The 16,541-nt window shown below is 44.3% G+C and overlaps 1 protein-coding gene across 2 annotated transcripts in view; it reads left to right on the top strand.

The window, feature by feature from the left end:
* The window catches only part of LOC106567543 (myotonin-protein kinase), a 44,457-nt gene that overhangs the window by 18,484 nt on the left and 9,432 nt on the right, over window positions 1–16,541 (top strand). For both annotated transcript variants that reach the window (XM_014136968.3, XM_045693445.2), the window contains exons 7-12: window positions 5,708–5,905; window positions 6,405–6,653; window positions 11,425–11,504; window positions 11,621–11,717; window positions 12,134–12,303; window positions 12,741–12,838. In XM_014136968.3, the coding sequence (XP_013992443.3) occupies window positions 5,708–5,905; window positions 6,405–6,653; window positions 11,425–11,504; window positions 11,621–11,717; window positions 12,134–12,303; window positions 12,741–12,838 (892 nt within the window). The remainder of the gene's footprint in view (window positions 1–5,707; window positions 5,906–6,404; window positions 6,654–11,424; window positions 11,505–11,620; window positions 11,718–12,133; window positions 12,304–12,740; window positions 12,839–16,541) is intronic.

Below are 16,541 nucleotides of genomic sequence, written 5' to 3'. Positions count from 1 at the left end.
ATACAAGTGTCTGCCCTGCTCACAGCGAGGGCATGTCTGCATGATGCTGAGGGTCCCTTGCTGGTCTTCTCTATGTTGTATGTTCGGCTGCAAAATTGACATCTCTCAAACAACTGCAGCAGGCAATCCTCATAAACAATTGACTTTCTCATCTTATGAGGTGGTGTTGACTGAGAGGTCCTGTGACAGGGGGATACAATAGACAGCCAAGTGATAAATTGCATTTTACTATAAAGAAAGGACAACGCTTTTTGATAACACTTCACAACCAAAATGATTCTACCCACTAAGCATTTCACGTCATGGGACCCAGACCGTCCTTTATTCAGCTCAAAAATAGATGTCTATTATTGGCTCAGATTTGGTCTGGTCTGGGACATCTATGTTCACAAGTTTGGACAGCACAGTACAGCTCAGTACAGCTCAGTACAGTAGAGCACAGTAGAGTACATTACACTACAGTAAAGAAAAGTAGAGTATAGTACAGTACAGTAGAGTTAAGTACAATACAATAGAGCACACTATAGCACAGTAAAGTAAAGAAAAGTAAAGTGTACTGTATTGTACCCTACTTTACTCTAATGTACTCTACTGAATTAAACTCTACTGTACCATACCATACTGTACTGTTCTCTTCTGTGTTCTACTGCGCTCTACTGTACTAAACTTTACTGTACTGTGTTCAAACTTGTGAAACATTAGCAAGACGTCTATGATTCGTTCAGATTTGGATCTGGTCCTCACCGACCAAATGTGTACTTGTTTGTGGGTGGAGCTCATTACAATAATACCCAGCATGCTTTGCAGGGGGGCTGACCCCATTTAGTCGACTGGTCAATTGTTTGGTCGATAGGCTGTTGGTCGACCAAGATTTTTTTAGTCGAGCGTTTGTAAATATATTCAAAAATGTAAGGCACACAAGACACCTGTCTGATTCACGCCTATCTCATTGCAGAGGCCGCAGAAATGGCACACCTGTATCACCAGTAGTACATTTACCGTTAACCCAAAATTTCTAATCTACAATGTTTGCTTGGTTACGGTGATTTCTGTTAATGCATTCAATATATTAGTATTATAGTCTTATCGTTGTCATTGTAGGATTGGACTCATTGTTTACAGAGAGCACAACCTAGGCTACACTTGTGAGAAAAAGGTTTTGGTTTATTTCATTCCATTTAGGAGTTGTCAATTTATACATTTTCTTCTTCAGTAAGAACACACACCTGATTAGGTATAGAAGTAGGCCTAGGCTACCTGGCCTGCGTGTAGATGTAGGCCTATAAATGTGCCCATTTGAGGATCTGATACTATTTCTGATTGTCTTGAGTCACCATCACTGTGTTTTTTATTTTTTATTTCACCTTTATTTAACCAGGTAGGCCAGTTGAGAACAAGTTCTCATTTACAACTGCGACCTGGCCAAGATAAAGCAAAGTAGTGCGACAAAAACAACAACACAGAGTTACACATAAAGAAACGTACAGTCAATAACACAATAGAAAAAATCTTCTCAAAGTAATTTTTTCTTCGCCTCAAACAGCAAGTAAACAAAGTCTGTTTTTACATCCATTGAGAATGAAAATAGTTCCCCTACTTAGCTCTCCCCCTTTCGATAACCACTCAGCATGTAATGCTCTGATCTGGTGGAAACGCCATAAAATAGGCCTACCTGATTACTTCTTATCCCTTGCGCAAATATCCTACAGCTGTGTCTGTCTGTCTGGAGCTCACTGGTGCAGGACACTCTGAGGGCCCAGAATATTTTATACAATGTTGCAAGTTTGCTAGCACGATCAGGCTGGACCAAGTTCATAGTTGATATGTTTTAAGTTCCTTGCAGACTGGCCATGCATAGCCAATGTGATTCATAGGATATTTATTTTCATCAGGGTATTTTCTACCTGCAGGCTGCAATGTTGTTATTTGTTGGATTATTGAAGGCTATTTTTAAATATTGGCAATTGCTAATAGTTACTTTTAGATGTGTATCATTTTCATTAAGATAGCATTTTGTTTAACCACATCACATTGATTTTGAGATATGAAGACTTTATTATAAATTAAATGAAACTGTTCCACAAAAATGTGCATATGAAAATCATAACTGGCATGCAGATCAGAAGAAATGGTATGATAACTTGGCACTCCAAATGGAAAAGCTTGCTTACAGCTGGTGTAGCCTATTACCGGCAACTTTAGGAGCCTAATGGCGGAATCTGCGAAAGCGGGAGGAGGTGGGTTGGAACAGGTTTTTTCTCTTCTTGTTAGGCTATATTAATCTCTGTCTCCCTCTTTAGTAATTTTTAATATTAGTGCTTAAAGCATCAGACGAGCTCAGTAGCCTACATATAGTTGATTTTATTCAAATATAGGGTGTTTCTATTATAGAAAAATACACATTTAAAAATTGCAACCAATCGATTGGTCGAAAGAACAGATGACTCTCGGTTGACCAGCATTTTTTGGGGTCATTCAGCAGAAGCTCTTATCCAGAGTGACTTGCATTCAACTAAGGTAGATAAACAACAACATATCACAGTCACAGCAAGAAAAAAAAGCATCTGTAACCATTACTTAGAATGTTATTGTAGCTGAAGTGGTCTGTTGGTTTATTCTGTATGTTGGAGTACTTTGAACATCATCACTGCCAGTTAAGTGCATGTGATAGATGGGAGTAATAATACATATTTAGTTGCAATCTTCAGTTGTCTCTTTCTTATTAAGAGGTGTGAAAAATGGTGATATAATACTTACGTAAATGAGTATGTAGCAGTTTAAATTTGGCCATAGAATCAATGATCCCAAAAAAATTCTCAATATCAACAGTGAAGAGGCGACTCCGGGATGCTGGCCTTCTAGGCAGAGTTGCAAAGAAAAAGCCATATCTCAGACTGGCCAATAAAAAAAAAATATTAAGATGGGCAAAAGAACATAGACACTGGAACTCCAGCATCCCGGAGTCGCCAGTGAAGAGGCTGTTCTGTGAGGGAAGTAGTACAGCGTTGTACGAGATCTTCAGTTTCTTGGCAATTTCTTGCATGGAATAGCCTTCATTTCTCAGAACAAGAATAAATTGACGAGTTTCAGAAGAAAGTTATTTGTTTCTGGCCATTTTGAGCCTGTAATCAAACCCACAAATGCTGATGCTCCAGATACTCAACTAGTCTAAAGAAGGCCAGTTTTATTGCTTCTTTAATCAGGACAACAGTTTTCAGCTGTGCTAACATAATTGCAAAAGGGTTTTCTAAAAATCAATTAGCCTTTTAAAATGATAAACTTGGATTAGCTAACACAACGTGCCATTGGAACACAGGAGTGATGGTTGCTGATAATGGGCCTCTGTACGCCTATGTAGATATTCCAGCTACAATGGTTATTTACAAAATTAACAATGTCTACACTGTATTTCTGATCAATTTTATGTTATTTTAATGGACAAAAAATGTGCATTCCTTTCAAAACAAAGACATTTCTAAGTGACGCTAATCTTCAATTTTTTTTGTACAATATATTTATTGCCATTTATTTTTTTTACAATTTAACAACCATCAAAATATGACACAGATAATGCCCCGTTATTCCTTCCACCTACACATGGGGGCACATTGTGCAAAACCCTTCCCTCCCCAACACAGGAACACCCCCCTCCCTCCCCTCTATCGGTATTAGCTTCACTTATTATCAACAACAAAAAATAAACAGAATGACCTTCACATTCCATGCTAGAAAATAAATTATTCAACACAAAAACAAATAATAATAATACATTACTGAAGAAAGTAATAATGAGGCAGCTAAGGTGACGTCTCTAGAAACTGCTGAAAGTCCCCCCAGACATCAGTAAATTCAAAGGGTTTATTACGTAAATTGTATGTTGTTTTTTCAGAAGGAATAGAGGAACATAGTTCTTTTTTGGGGGCGGCAGCGTAGCCTAGTGGTTAGAGCATTGGGACTAGTAACAGAAAGGTTGCAAGATTGAATCCCCGAGCTGACAAGGTACAAAATCTGTCGTTCTGCCCCTGAACAAGGCAGTTAACCCATTGTTCCTAGGCTGTCATTGAAAATAAGAATTTGTTCTTAACTGACTTGCCTAGTAAAATTTAAAAAATGAGCCACATCTGCTTGCTTGGCAGAGTGTTACTCTTCCATATAATAGCTGTGCATTTATTGGCTGCAATGACTGCCAATTTAATGAATCTGGTTTTTCTACCAATATTAACTGGAGAACAGAATCATCTCCAAGAAGTATAAGGGAAGGATCTAGTGGTACCATCATATTAGTGACCTGTGATAAGATCTGAATAATGTCTTTCCAATAATTGCTTAGTTCAGGGCAGGACAAAAACATATGCATAAGTGTGCCCACTCCCATTTTACACCTTGTGCAAAAATGTGAATATTTAGAATTGGTCTTATACAGTCTCTCTGGTGTAAAGTAGACCCTATGGTTAATTAACCTACTAATTCATTTTTTTATTACACTTTTCACATAACCGTTGTTGATGAAGCTGTCTGTGCCATCAATGCAGTAACTCTGGTCAAGCTAATTCTTTGCTTTACATTGTACACTGACTGTAGCTCCAGATTGGATTAGATTCAGGCCGGTGACACCGTTACGGTTCGTTTTGTTGCTCCTAGTTCACTGTATTTGTCAGACTTAGACATGAGTTAGCTACCACCATACAGTAGCTGCATCCATTATTTAGGTTTGCCCTAGACAACACAGAATACTTTTATGAGCTACAAACTAACTTTCAAATCCGACTTGTAAGCTAACGTTAGCTAGCCTGTAGCTAGCTAGCCTGCCACGCTAGCATTATCCAGTATAGATACTTTTTAGCTCGTGTTGCCTACCACTTCATTGTTGAGCCGTTGTTGCTCCTAGACGTTTCCACTTCACAATAACAGCACTTACAGTTGACCGGGGCAGCTCTAGCAGGGCAGAAATTTGATGAACTGACTTTTTGGAAAGGTGGCGTTCTATGACGGTGCACGTTGAAAGTCACTGAGCTCTACAGTAAGGCCATTCTACTGCCAATGTTTGTCTATGGAGATTGCATGGCTGTGTGCTAGATTTTATACACCTGAAATAGCCAAATCCATTAATTTGAAGGTGTGTCCACATACATTTGTATATATAGTGTAGATCAACTCTCCAGGAGGAGGTATTGCCCAGCCTATAGTTTTTTTCTAACAGTGGCTAAAATGTTGAAGATCTGACAATGTTTTGAATGTAAAAATTCAACATTTTATACAAGGTTTGTCTATTTGGACATAATTTTGTGGTTGAAATTCCATCCTCAAATATTTTTTTTCAAATCAAATATATTTTCTACGTAGAATCTACGTCACAATATGTTAACAAACTACATTGAAACAATGTTTATTCAACCAGTTTGTGCCCAGTGGGAAGGCTGTGTTAGCCCTCTGAGCTAAAGCCAAGGCTCAGGGAGCTAACGCAAGTCTTTAGGGCTCAGGTAGGGTTACTTATTCACTAAACCACCTCGGTGACACAAAGGTGTACTCCTCTGTGTGTTATAGTGTGACAGTGTGTGACTGCTGTTGCTACTAATGAGTTAGATCTACTACTTTCTGTGAGGGAAGGTTTCTCTCTTCTATAATGTGAACGTATTGCATCCCAAGGATAGAATCCTACTTTTGTCAATGCATTTGTGTGTGTTGACATGTCACTGTGCATTTGCAGGTGCACTCGTCCTTGGCAGTAGGCACACCCGACTACCTGTCCCCAGAGATCCTGCGTGCGGTGGAGGGAGGGGGAGGCTATGGCCCTGAGTGTGACTGGTGGGCCCTGGGGGTCTGTGCCTACGAGATGCTGCAGGGGACCACGCCCTTCTACGCAGAGTCCATCTCGGAGACCTACGCCAAGATCATGAACTTCCAGGTAACTGAGAGAAAGTAATTTCACATATTGAACAGGAGAACATGTTGAAGGGTCATCAGAAAATTGACATATGTATCTGTACATATCGGTGCCAAGAGTGGTGGGAAATCCGAGGAGGAAGGGATGTCTAAAAATAGCTAATATTCAATAGGGCTCAATCCCAAATCCACCCCTAAGCCCTACACTCTATGCACTTGTGGAGATTTTAGATAATTTGATTAGTATAAGCAATGTTGTGAAACTTCCAACTAGCTTCCACTTATCAGAGGGCAAGGTAGAGCTATTACGATATTGCTTACACCTGTCAAATCCAATCAGGTCTACACAAGTGCATAGAGCGTAGAGGTCGATTTGGGATTTGGCCATAGTAATCTTTCTGACCATCTTCTTATACATCTGCAAAGACTGCAAAAATCTATATATTGAGCTCAAACCTAAAGAATTGTGAAGAAGAGCTGCAAGCTTGAAGTATAAGGAACTAACCATTATGTCCCTCCAGGAGCACTTTGAGTTCCCCCCATCTGGCCCTGAAGTTTCAAACATGGCCCGTTCCCTCATCATGGGGCTGATCTGCGAGAGAGAGGATCGTATGGGGGCTGGGGGCTCTGGGGACTTCAGGGGCCACCCTTTCTTCTGTGGACTAGATTGGGGCTCCCTGCATGAACTTCCAGCACCCTTCGAACCTGAAGTCTCCAACGCCACTGACACCTCCAACTTTGACGTGTTGGACGACTGCCTCAGTGAAATGGTATTAATCCGAAAAGCATATATCCAATCTATATACAATCCATTCAAACGTAAAGGGGCCTAATATGGAGCAACTTCCATAGAATATCAAATCAAACTTTATTTGTCACATGCGCCGAATACAACAAGTGTAGACTTTACCGTGAAATGCTTACTTACAGCCCCTTAACCAACAGTGCAGTCTAAGAAGAGTTAAGAAAAATTTTACCAAGTAGACTAAAATAAAAAGTAATAATAAAAAAGTAACACAATAAGAATAACGAGGCTATATACAGGGGGCACCAGTACCTAGTCAGTGTGCGCGGGTCCAGGTTAATTGAGGTAATTTGTACATGTAGGTGGGGGTGAAGTGACTATGCATAGATAATAAACAGCGAGTAGCAGCAGTGTACAAAAGGTCAATGTAAATTGTCCGGTGGCAATTTTATTAATTGTTCAGCAGTCTTAAGGCTTGGGGGTAGAAGCTGTTGAGGAACCTCTTGGCCCTAGACTTGGCGCTCTGGTACAGCTTGCCATGCGGTAGCAGAGAAAACAGTCTACAATGTGGGTGACTGGAGTCTCTGACAATTTTATGGGCTTGCCTCTGACACCGCCTATTATATAGGTCCTGGATGGCAGGAAGCTTGGCCCCCGTTTGCACTACCCTCTGTAGCGCCTTACGGTCAGATGCCGAGCAGTTGTCATACCAGGCGGTGATGCAACCGGTCAGAATGCTCTTGATGATGCAGCTGTAAAACCTTTTGAGGATCTGGGGACCCATGCCAAATCTTTTCAGTCTCCTGAGGGGGAAAAGGTTTTGTCGTGCCCTCTTCACGGCTGTCTTTGTATGTTTGGACGATGATAGTTTGTTGGTGGGAAGGAACTTGAAACTCTCAACCTGCTCCACTACAGTTTCGCCGATGTTAATGGGGACCTGTTCGGCCCGCCTTTTCCTGTAGTCCACGATCAGCTCCTTAGTCTTGCTCACAATGAGGTAGAGGTTGTTGTCCTGGCACCACACTGCCAGTTCTCTGACCTCCTCCTTGTAGGCCGTCTCATCGTTGTCGGTGATCAGGCCTAACACTGTTGTGTCGTCAGCAAACTTAGTGATGGTGTTGGAGTCGTGTTTGGCCACGCAGTCGCGAGTGAGCAGGGAGTACATGAGGGGACTAAAAACACATCAGAGGGGCCCCAGTGTGAAGGATCAGCGTGGCAGACGTGTTGTTGCCTACTCTTATCACCTGGGGGCAGCCCGTCAGGAAGTCCAGGATCCAGTTGCAGAGGGAGGTGTTTAGTCCCAGAGTCCTTAGCTTAGTGATGAGCTACGGTGTGCACTATGGTATTGAACGCTGAGCTGTAGTCAATGAACAGCATTTTCACATAGGTGTTCCTTTTGTCCAGGTGAGAAAGGGCAGTGTGGAGTGCAATTGAGATTGCATCATCTGTGGATTTGTTGGGGCGGTATGCGAATTGGAGTGGGTCTATGGTGTCCGGGAGGATACTGTGATGTGAGCCATGACCAGCCTTTCAAAGCACTTCATGTCTACCGACATGAGTTTCACGGGGCGGTAATCATTTAGTTAGGTTACCTTCGCTTCCTTGGGCACAGAGACAATGGTGGTCTGCTTGAAACATGTAGGTATTACAGACTCGGTCAGGGAGAGGTTGAAAATGTCAGTGAAGACACTTGCCAGTTTGTCCGCGCATGCTTTGAGTACACGTCCTGGTAATCCGTCTGGCCCAGCAGCTTTGTGAATGTTGACCTGTTTAAAGGTTTTGTTCACATCGGCTACCGATAGCGTTATCACACAGTCATCCAGAACAGCTGGTGCTCTCATGCATGCTTCAGTGTTGCTTGCATCGAGGCGAGCATAAAAGGCATTTAGCTCGTCTGATAGGCTCACGTCACTGGGCAGCTCGCGTCTGGGTTTCCCTTTGTAGTCCGTAATAGTTTTCAAGCCCTGTCACATCCGACGAGCATCAGAGCTGGTGTAGTAGGATTCAATCTTAGTCCTGTATTGACGCCTTTCTTGTTTGATGGTTTGTCTGAGGGCATAGCGGCATTTCTTATACGTGTCCGGATTAGTCTCCCGCTCCTTGAAAGTGGCAGCTCTAGCCTTTAGCTTGATGCGGATGTTGCCTGTAATCCATGGCTTCTGTTTGGGATATGTACGTACAGTCACTGTGGGGACAACGTCGTCGATGCACTTTTTGATGAAGCCGATGACTGAGGTGGTGTACTCCTCTATGCCATTGGATGAATCCCGGAACATATTCTAGTCTGTGCTAGCAAAACAGTCCTGTAGTGTAGCATCCGCGTCATCTGACCACTTCCATATTGAGCGAGTAACAGGTACTTCCTGCTTTAGTTTTTGCTTGTAAGCAGGAGTCGGGAGGATAGAATTATGGTCAGATTTGCCAAATGGATGGCGGGGGAGAGCTTTGTACGCATCTCTGTGTGTGGAGTAAAGGTGGTCTAGGATTTTTTTTTTCTGCTTGCACATGTGACAAGCAGAGAAAAAAGGACCGAATAAGATCACACTATATAGAGTGTGATGACACCAAGTTGTTGTCTGTATCTGTAACGATCGTCGTGCAGGAAGGAAGAAGTGGACCAAGGCGCAGCTGGGAGCGAACTCATGTTATTTATTACAGACGGAAATAACACGGTCAAAACAGAGAATAACCGTATCGCTACTGCTCCAACAAAAAGAGACAACAACCCACAAACATCGTGGGGGGAAAAGGAACTTAAATATGATTCCCCAATCAGAGGCAACTAGTGACAGCTGTCTCTGATTGGGAATCGACAGAACCCAACATAGAAATACGCCCCAAAGCAAGGCTATACCAAAAACATAGAAAATAAACTATAGAAATGCCACACCCTGACCAAAATAGAAGAGTTCACCTGGTCAGGGCGTGACAGTACCCCCCCTCCAACGGTGCGTACTCCCGTGCGGGGAGCAGGGACGGGCCGGACTGGACTGGGGACGCGCACCACCAACCTGGTGCGGGGAGCAGGGACGGGCCGGACTGGACTGGGGAAACGCACCACTAACCTGGTGCGGGGAGCAGGGACGGGCCGGACTGGACTGGGGGCACACACCACTGGCTTGGTGCGGGGAGCAGGGACGGGCCGGACTGGACTGGGGACGCGCACCACTAACCTGGTGCGGGGAACAGGGATGGGCCGGACAGGACTGGGGACACGCACCACTGGCTTGGTGCGGGGAGCAGGGATGGGCCGGACAGGACTGGGGACACGCACCACTAACCTGGTGCGGGGAGCAGGGACGGGCCGGACAGGACTGGGGACACGCACCACTAACCTGGTGCGGGGAGCAGGGACGGGCCGGACTGGACTGGGGGCACACACCACTGGCTTGGTGCGGGGAGCAGGGATGGGCCGGACAGGACTGTGGACACGCACCACTAACTTGGTGCGGGGAGCAGGGACGGGCCGGACTGGACTGTGACCGCACACCGGCGACACAGTGCGCATAAGCGGCGCCGGATATCCTGGACCGAGGAGGCGCACTGGAGGTCTGGAGTGCACAGCTGACATCACCCGTTCTGGCTCAACACCCACCTTAGCCTGGCAAGTGTGGAGCGCTGGCACAGAACGCACTGGGCTGTGTAGCCGTACCGGAGACACAGTGCGCATCCTCGGCGCAGGATACATCGGACCGAGAAGGGGCACCGGAGGCCAGGAGCGCTGAGCCGGCACAACACGTCCTCGCTGAACACTCCCCCTAGCCCGGCAAATGTGGGGCGCTGGCACAGAGCGCACTGGGCTGTGCAGGCGCACTGGCGATACCGTGCGCACCTCTGCCACCCAAGGCTCTTCCTCCACGCTGTCCCTACGCAGGTCCTCCAGGACCTGCCACATCTCTGCCTCCTCCTTCGCCGTTATCCCCCACAAGAGCAGTGGTCTGGGCTCTTCCTCTGCCCTTCCGGACCACCACATTAGCCCCCCCCAAAAAAATTATTGGGGGTGTCTTCCGGGCCTCCTCGACCGCCGCCTGCGACTCCTTCCACCGGCTGGCATCACCTCCTCGACCTGGGAATCCTTCCGCCAGGGTCCTTTCCCCGACATGATCTCCTCCCAGGTCCAGAACTCCTTTCCCTCGCGAGCCCATCTCTCGCGCTCCTTTTCCTCTCGCTGCTTGGTCCTGGTTTGGTGGGTTGTTCTGTAACGATCGTCGTGCAGGAAGGAAGAAGTGGACCAAGGCGCAGCTGGGAGCGAACTCATGTTATATATTACAGACGGAAATAACACGGTCAAAACAGAGAATAACCGTATCGCTACTGCTCCAACAAAAAGAGACAACAACCCACAAACATCGTGGGGGGAAAAGGAACTTAAATATGATTCCCCAATCAGAGGCAACTAGTGACAGCTGTCTCTGATTGGGAATCGACAGAACCCAACATAGAAATACGCCCCAAAGCAAGGCTATACCAAAAACATAGAAAATAAACTATAGAAATGCCACACCCTGACCAAAATAGAAGAGTTCACCTGATCAGGGCGTGACAGTATCATGTAGTTTACAGATCATAAAGTCTTACAGGAGGTGTGTATACGCCTTAAAAGTGCCTTAAATGGTTTGTGATACAAATGTATAAAAGCATGTCAAACATCCTTCCTCACAATGAAGTTTCTATGTGAGAATTGCCATAACAATCTGAGATACCAAGAATATTATCCATCTGCGCTGGCATGGAATTGCCCATACCTGACATGCATATAAAGCACACTAGATGTAATGCTGTCTTTTGTCCTGCAGGAAACACTGAGTGATGTGATGGACAGGGCCCCTATCGGTGTTCACCTGGCTTTCGTTGGCTACTCCTACACAGCTACAAGGTCACATTCATATCATATACTGTCTCAGTATCAACGTCCCTCAAATGAATGGGGTATCATACAAAACTATGTCAAAACAGTTATGTTTGTTCCGCCAATTGCTCAATCTCTTACAGACAGACAGGTGCCTTGGACCGCAGTTGTGACATCATGATGGAGATTGACCACCAGCGGCATCAAGGGTTGCCAAGCCTCAATTTCCAGGACAAGCTGGTAGGTTGACTATCCACACTAGCGACTAGCTGAGATGAGTTGTAATAGTCAAAACTAAACTAAATACTAACCACTAGCTAGGCTAGTTAAGTCAATTTGAGCGGTCTCATGTAGCCGATGTAGCTAGCTAGTTAGCTGTACCTCTGCTACACATGTACATGTCAGTTTGTTTATTCAGGAATACTAACTGCTATAGTTAACCTCATCTCAAGTGTGCCAGTCAGCTGTGACACAAATGCTTAGTGCTTCTTGAGCTAGCTGCATCTTAAATGTCTGTGTTCCCGATGCATGCATCAGAGAGTTAGGCATGCAAGAGATATTAACGGCTACTAGATTGTTAATTTCGGGGAACTGATATGTTTACCTTTACCATGCCGTGTATTTCTGACACGGAGTGGGGTGGTGTGGGCTTTCAGAATCAGATGTGGCAGCTCAGAGACGCTCTGACATCAACTGACAGCCTGCCTGCCTTGCTTGAGCTCCCCCTAGCCTTGGAGCAGGGTACTGCAGAGTCCACTCACACCACGATAGAGGAGGACGAGGAGGAGACAGACCTGAATTCAGGATTTGATAAGGACCTGCACAGGTTAGATGAACCCTGAGTGTGCACGCACAGACAGACAGACAGAGACAGACAGAGACAGACAGACAGACAGAGACAGACAGAGACAGAGACAGAGACAGACAGACAGACAGACAGACAGACAGACAGACAGACAGACAGACAGACAGACAGACAGACAGACAGACAGACAGACAGACAGACAGACAGACAGACAGACAGACAGACAGACAGACAGACAGACAGACAGACAGACACGTTGATATGGGGCATTTATTGCAGTATTGCTCTACTGCTAAAAATAAGTCTCCCTCACCTTTCCCTTCAGACTTGACAGCTCTGACATCTAGGTAATGTACATGTATGTTATAGAGGTATCCAAAATGTCATGATGTAATTTGATATTTAGGTAAATATTCATAGCCAATACCAGAGCTGACCGTATCCACTTATCTCCATAGAAGGCTACAGGAGGCAGAGAAGAGGAATGGAGAGCTGGAGAAAGAGATGGAGAGTCTAAGGGTGGAGATCGGGGGCCTGAAGTCTTCCAAGGAGACAGGCAAGGGACCCAGCACTCATCCCTCCTCATCTCTTCTTAAAAAAAAGACCTGAATCATTGCCTGTTCTATCATCCTTCCTTGGGTTTCTGTTCCATCCATTTGACAGGTCATTTTGAACCTGTGGCCTCTCTCGTCAAGTTTAGTAAGATAAGGTCTGGATTGTGTTCATTAAGGCACACAACGGAAAAGGTTTTAAATCGCTTTGCAACAGAAAAACTAAAATGAACATTTATTTTTGGACACATCCAACTAGTCTGTCCCTTTTACAGTAAGTGTTCTTACATTTGATGCCTAATGAACACAACCCTTGTATTGTGTACAGCATTAATTCATCCTATAGACATCTATTGGATATAGCATCTCTTCACAAGCAGCAGTGTCTAACATCAAGACAAATGTGAGATGGTAGGAATTCCAGACCATATGAGCTACATACTGTGAAAAAAGAGTGTTGCATAGCAGGAGCAGCATCTGCTTATGTTGGAACCTTTGGCCAGAACAAAACGATAAATATCCCCTCTAAAAATAGGTCTGGTATGCAGTCGTTGGCCCTCCCTGACGATAAATCAATATAGCATTATGAGCTTTATAAAGAAGCAGTGTTAGGGGGTCTCCCTCCTCTCAGAGGAAGGTTTCTAATGGATGGATGGCTGGTGGGGCAGGTGCTCAATGTGGAACCCCCCCCTCCACACACACACAAAAAGAGTTTACCTAATTCCACTCATAAAAAAATAGTTTTCTACTGCTCCTGTAGCCAAGTTCTCTAATATTTTTAACCCATCACATATTGTAGGCTAAGCAAGCTGGAACCACCACAGTAGCTCTGGAAAACTCTAGGCGTTTTCAGCCATTAGCTTCGCCCAAGACTACCTCATGTGAACTACAATCCCAACGCTGTCTAGAAATGTCAAATAATCATCACTTGCGATATGGCTTTCGAAACATATGGCCCTTATCTTTCATCAGCATGAAATAATCCTTCGAATAAAAAAGAGGTGTTCGAAGCATGCTAGATAGCTAATTAGCATGGGTGGTCGCCTTTTGTCTTCCGTAAGAAAGCGTTGTAACATGGAGATATGGCCGTGTGGGAACACTAACCCTATAAAGGTGTGTATCAATTTAACCTTTAGTTTTTTTATTATTATTTTTTCTCGATTACTTGAAAGATAAGGTCCTTCTGCTTCCAAAGCCGTACCGCAAGCGACGTGTGCTAATGTTCAGATTCAGCGATGGGGCTCTTAACAAAACTCCCCCTGTACAGAAGACGCCTTCGTCCAATGACTCTTATGTGTAATGTAATAGAACTGAGTGGCATGATCGGTGGGCTACATCTGATGTAGCCCACCACAGTAGTGTTTCTAGCAAAGATCCTTTAGTTTAAACTAACATGCTTTTGTCTGTGGTTCTTGCCCTTGATCATGACTGTCAGTTCCATTACATTACACATAAGAGTCATTTTTAGAAGGCGTCTTCTGTACGAGGGAGTTTTGTTAAGAGCCCCGACGCTCAATCTGAACATTAGCACACGTCGCTTGCAGTGCAGTTTTGGAAGCAGAAGGACCTTATCTTTCATATTAGCAAGAAATAAGGTTGAATTGATACACACCTTCATAGGGTTATGGTTTCCACACGGCCATATTTCCATGTTAGAGCCCTTGTTTATGGAAAACAGACGGAAGGCAGAGTGGACTACCTGTACTAATTGTAGCTCTGTGTCTCCGAACACCTGTGTGTAAATGGAAGACGGACACCATAAACGTCTTGTCACTGAAAAATACTGTCGGTTGAAACTAGGTTAAAACAGTGTACTGTGCAGTAAGTGTGTTTTGCATTTGTGAAATTGTGATGTGATATGAAAGTAAAGGGGTTTATGTTTCTAGAATCGTACCGCAATTGTGAATCAATTCTATTGATTTTGGCTGTTTTGGCTTCCAGAGCCAAATCGCCTTTAAACACAACATGTAAGGTCCTTCCAGAGCCAAATCGCCTTTAAACAGAACATGTAAGGGACTATAAGGAGTAACGTTAGGGTCCTTAGTCCATTATTGGGCTACATCTGCTGATCATCGCGAATGTAGGCAAAATGAATCAGCTTCCCTGTCCCTTACCATGAGACAACATATACGTACGTACTAGCAACTCCAAAGTAACCTACTACTGAAAATCACTGTGTGGGGGTGAATGGGGATAAGGTGAAAGAAGATGGTGGACAAGGACAAACGGAAGAAAGTGGAACATATTATGAATAAATATGGAGTGGGGGATTGCACAAGCCTTCTGGAAGATCTGGTGAAGGAGAAGATGGCAGATAAGGAGAAATGTGGAATATGTTTTGAGGGAATGTGGAATGGAGGATCGCACAGAACTTTTGGAAGAGCTAGAGAAGGAAAGTGAACGTGAAGAGAGTGAGGGGGAATTAATTGTGGTGGCAGGTGCAGTGATGACCGCCGAGAAGGAGCTGAGTGTAGAGGGAAGCGGTGTGGTGTGGAAGGTTGGCACCAAGTGCAAAATGAGGGATACGTGCTCCAGTAGCTCAGAGATGGAACCTGTGGTTATTTTGATGAGCTACTGACATTGACTTGGCTATAGCAAGCAGCCTGGCAAGACACATGTTAGCCAAACGACTTATCAGGGGCTAGAGTGGCTAACGTCACTTAGCTAACATTAGCTGGATAGCTAGCTAGTGACATCAAAAGTAAATGAAGATGTGGATACACAGCTGGGAAACCGTCATTTCTGGAGACATGTTGGAATGGCGTGTCGCGTTGAATAACAAAGGAGCTGATTAACTGACACTGCCATTCCAAAATGGCTGCTGTTGCTTCTGCATGAGGATGAAAAGGACAGTTTTCCGGTAAAAATAGCATTCATTCAAGTCCTTCTATCATCTCGGTGTAACAGTTGGGATAATGGGACAATTCGGAGTACAACGCATTTCTCATACCTGGATAGAGGTATGTTTTTCAAGCCATACATGGTTTCTGTATATACACAGTAATGCTGTCCAACCCTAGTACAGCTGTAAGCAAGTGGGTCAGATCTGCTGGCTAGCTATATTATAGGTTACTGTGCAGTGATGTAAATCCATATGAAGTAGAAAAGTTCATATATAGCTCAGTGTGAGCAGTAAATCTCTGCTTTACCAGTACTAGCTAATGCTACTGCACAGCCTTTGTTACCAAATGCGAAGCTGTCTCCAAAACTGTCTCTACAGTAATAAACCTAAGTGATCAAAGCGAGTGTGTGCCTGCTAGCCAATGTGATACAAAATCCTGCAAAGTAAAATCAAAACGTGCAAACTACAGTTCAAATAATGTTGTAAGTATAAAACATAATTGTTTTAATTAGCTAGCTAGCTTGCTTTCAAATATGATAACTTGGGTGTATATAGCTAGTGAAATTAGTTCATCCCTCAATTTGCACTTCTGTGTTTAGCAGAGTAACATTCTGTGCTATCTAACAGACACCAAATGTGAGAACTAATATTGTAGTTGCCTATATGGTATTTTGTCTTAGGCTACCCATCCAAGCCCCCCTCTGCTCTGCATGGCCACAGAAGTGAAACCATGGTCAAACAGACGCCCATGCAAAATCTTTTCAGCCTCCTGATGGGGAAGAGGCGCTGTCGTGTCCTCTTCACAACTGTATGGGTGTGTGTGGACCATGTTAATTCCTTAGTGATGTGTACACTAGTGAACTTCA

The sequence above is a fragment of the Salmo salar genome, chromosome 13 (genome assembly GCF_965601325.2).
Source record: "Salmo salar chromosome 13, fSalSal1, whole genome shotgun sequence".
Taxonomy (NCBI): Eukaryota; Metazoa; Chordata; class Actinopteri; order Salmoniformes; family Salmonidae; genus Salmo; species Salmo salar.
Note: the sequence above shows the minus strand (reverse complement) of the source record. Positions and strands in the feature narration are given on the sequence as shown.